Below are 3,173 nucleotides of genomic sequence, written 5' to 3' on the forward strand. Positions count from 1 at the left end.
AATCGTTGTTAATGTACATAATGAATTGTGTATTGTGCATTTTCAGCAAAATGTTTGTCTTTCTGTGGCTCTAATTAAGTCTGTGTGCTTCATTTATAGAGGTATAATATAGGTCGCGCTTTCTCTTTCTGTTTGCTCCGAACTTCAAACTCATCCATGCCAAATTGTTCATTCTTGAAGTAAACTTGAGTCCGTTTGGTGATTAAACAAACTGTTTTAGACCGCAATGAACGCGACGCATCCGGAGTGTGTGTGATACCGGTGAGTTCTCCTAGACTCAGCACTGCGCTTTTATTTTGATTAGATAATCATCAAGTGTTCAAGAATAGAAGAAGTTAAAGTGTGAGAGTATACATACAATATCCATATGTATATCATTTTAATGCTATAGCCTTTGTGTATATATTTAAAGATGTGCATCTTTAAGCATGACAGTTGAAATGAAATGGTAACACTTTAAAATAAGAGTCCATTTGTAGCATTAAGATTAATGAAAGCTGTGCAAGTATTGTTCCTTGTTAGAGTGTGTTAATTTCAACATTTACTATTACTATTTTTTTTTTACTACTACTACTAGTATGGTTCAGTACTCTTTTTGTTAATAAAGCACTATTTTAGATTTTGTTCAGTATCAATTTTAAAACTATCGGTTAATTAATCGGTATCGGCCAGTGTGGTCCAACCTAGCAATCGGTATCGGCAAAATCCACTATCGGTCGACCTCTAATTAAAGTGTGAGAGTATACATACAATATCCATATGTATATCATTTTAATGCTATAGCCTTTGTGTATATATTTAAAGATGTGCATCTTTAAGCATGACAGTTGAAATGAAATGGTAACACTTTAAAATAAGAGTCCATTTGTAGCATTAAGATTAATGAAAGCTGTGCAAGTATTGTTCCTTGTTAGAGTGTGTTAATTTCAACATTTACTATTACTATTTTTTTTTTACTACTACTACTAGTATGGTTCAGTACTCTTTTTGTTAATAAAGCACTATTTTAGATTTTGTTCAGTATCAATTTTAAAACTATCGGTTAATTAATCGGTATCAGCCAGTGTGGTCTAACCTAGCTATCGGTATCGGCAAAATCCACTATAGGTCGACCTCTAATTGTAATAATGTAAATTATGTGAAAAATAATGCGTTTTTCGAACCACCAAGCATGAGAGCATGTTCTAGTACACCCCCAAAACAAAATCAAGACTTTGTAAAAGAACATAATAGGACCCCTTTAAATCAATGCTGCCAAAATGAAAACACAATGTTGTAAACAGCTGGAAATTATGTGGATAACCAATAAGAAACACATTCACTCTGTCCATACAGCACAGAAATCATCTGCTCCCTCTTTCGTAGCCGCAATCTGGATTGCAAACTGCACTAATGTACCACATTGACATTCCTGTGCGCTAGCCAGAAGAATTACCCTGTTATTTTAGACTAGGAAAATCAATATCATGCTATGAAACTTTAGAGTATATTTCACAATGCACTTTGCTTTATATATTACATAACCATGCAGTAATGTCTTTCTATTGATAATCCAGGAACTGTTTTTTACATGAAAGCACTTTCAGTTTTCCTTCGTTCTTGAAGTTGATAGATGCAAAACATAAGATTAGATTATTCATAACACATGAATAAGAAGTCTGCCATCAATACAAAAACACGACTTCACATTATATAACATGAGTTAAAAATTAGTTAAAACAGTGATGCCATTTGTCCACCAAAACCATTGTATTGATGCATTAAGCCTCATTAAGCATTATCTCCTTTTTAAAAGATTAATGCAACATGCAAAGTTTTTCTTGTTTTTAGAGGTGATCTAAATATCTGTGGCTTGAAACAGATGAAACAAGTCTGTTTTACAGTTCTATGAATGTTTTGCCTTTTAACACTTTAATTAAAACTATTAATACATACACAAACAATGGGCTTTTTCTTTAAAAGACAAGATCAATTCTAATTTGTTGATTCTAAAGTGGGGTGGAGCTGAAGGAGGATGCTCACCTTTGACTTTGGCGATGACGGTGCCTGCAGCACCAAGAATTTCTGACGAATTCAGTGCCTGGTGTTTGCCAATGACGGTCTTTAGCACGCGTACCAGCTCTCCAAGTCGCTCGCTGGCCACGTGCTGCGAGCACTCTTGGTTTTCTGTGAGTGACAAACATACAGATAGAGACCACAATGTCATCAGCTCAACTTCCTCCACGCGTTTTTGAAGATGCACACATTTAAAACAATATGGGTGCAGCAGCAACATCGAAAGGTTTGAAATTTTGAGTCTGTTTAAAGATACCCGTGTGAAACATCCTCAAAGTGCACATGAACTGGTGCATCCTAACAGCACGCTTGTTCTGTGACGGTGCAAGCCCCTGTGGTTAGAGATGACGAGCTGAGTATGAGGCTGCGCTTTGGCTGAGTGTGCACTCGAGAGATGGCCGACAGCAAGATAAGAAAAGAGACAAACATGGCAACAGCTATGCACGCCTATCCAGACATGTGATAACAGAATTTTTTTTTAAATTTTTTTGTATGAGAGTGACTGAGAGTGAGGTACTTCATTACTGCTGACTGCACTGCATTACTGCTTTCATGGGAATTAGAGAGTTTTGACTTGCTTCTTTCCTGTTTTTGCATTAAAGGTGCAGTAGGAGATCTTGGAAAATGCTAACTTTAGCCTGATAGCACTGAAAGCGAAAGTCCCACCCTCCCTGCAAACGCCGTCCAAAGCCACGCCCCCTGAACGCATATACGCTCACAGACCAGAATACTAGAGACAACATTACTACAGTAGGCTACATCAGCGGTTCCCAATTCCAGCCCATGTTCCGAAGTGAAGAAAACTTCAACGGATTTCCCCTGCTCAGGGAGTAGGGAGCAATGAACACTGTGTAGGGATCATATCGATCGCCACTGGATGCAATAAATGCCTCGTTTGTAATGGGTTTCACCAAATCGAACTGAATCATTTGAAACAGTTCGTGTCTCCAGTATGCACTAATCCACAAATTACACAAATTATTCGGTTTATAAATGTGCCTGACACTCCCTCTGATGCGAAATAAACCAATATCCCGAGTTATTCAGTTACTCCTAACAGTACATTGACTGAACTGCTAAAAGAGAACCGATGATGGGATGTGCACGAGCAGAGCAGC

General features: G+C 37.4%; 1 protein-coding gene across 1 annotated transcript in view; it reads right to left on the reverse strand.

Moving 5' to 3' along the window:
* The window catches only part of LOC107700500 (rho GTPase-activating protein 29), a 48,912-nt gene that overhangs the window by 20,424 nt on the left and 25,315 nt on the right, over nt 1-3,173 (reverse strand). The window contains exon 3 of the mRNA XM_016502172.1: nt 2,023-2,166. Coding sequence (XP_016357658.1) covers nt 2,023-2,166 — 144 coding nt within the window. The remainder of the gene's footprint in view (nt 1-2,022; nt 2,167-3,173) is intronic.

Source organism: Sinocyclocheilus anshuiensis, unplaced genomic scaffold, assembly GCF_001515605.1.
Source record: "Sinocyclocheilus anshuiensis isolate Anshui unplaced genomic scaffold, SAMN03320099.WGS_v1.1 scaffold718, whole genome shotgun sequence".
Lineage (NCBI taxonomy): Eukaryota > Metazoa > Chordata > Actinopteri > Cypriniformes > Cyprinidae > Sinocyclocheilus > Sinocyclocheilus anshuiensis.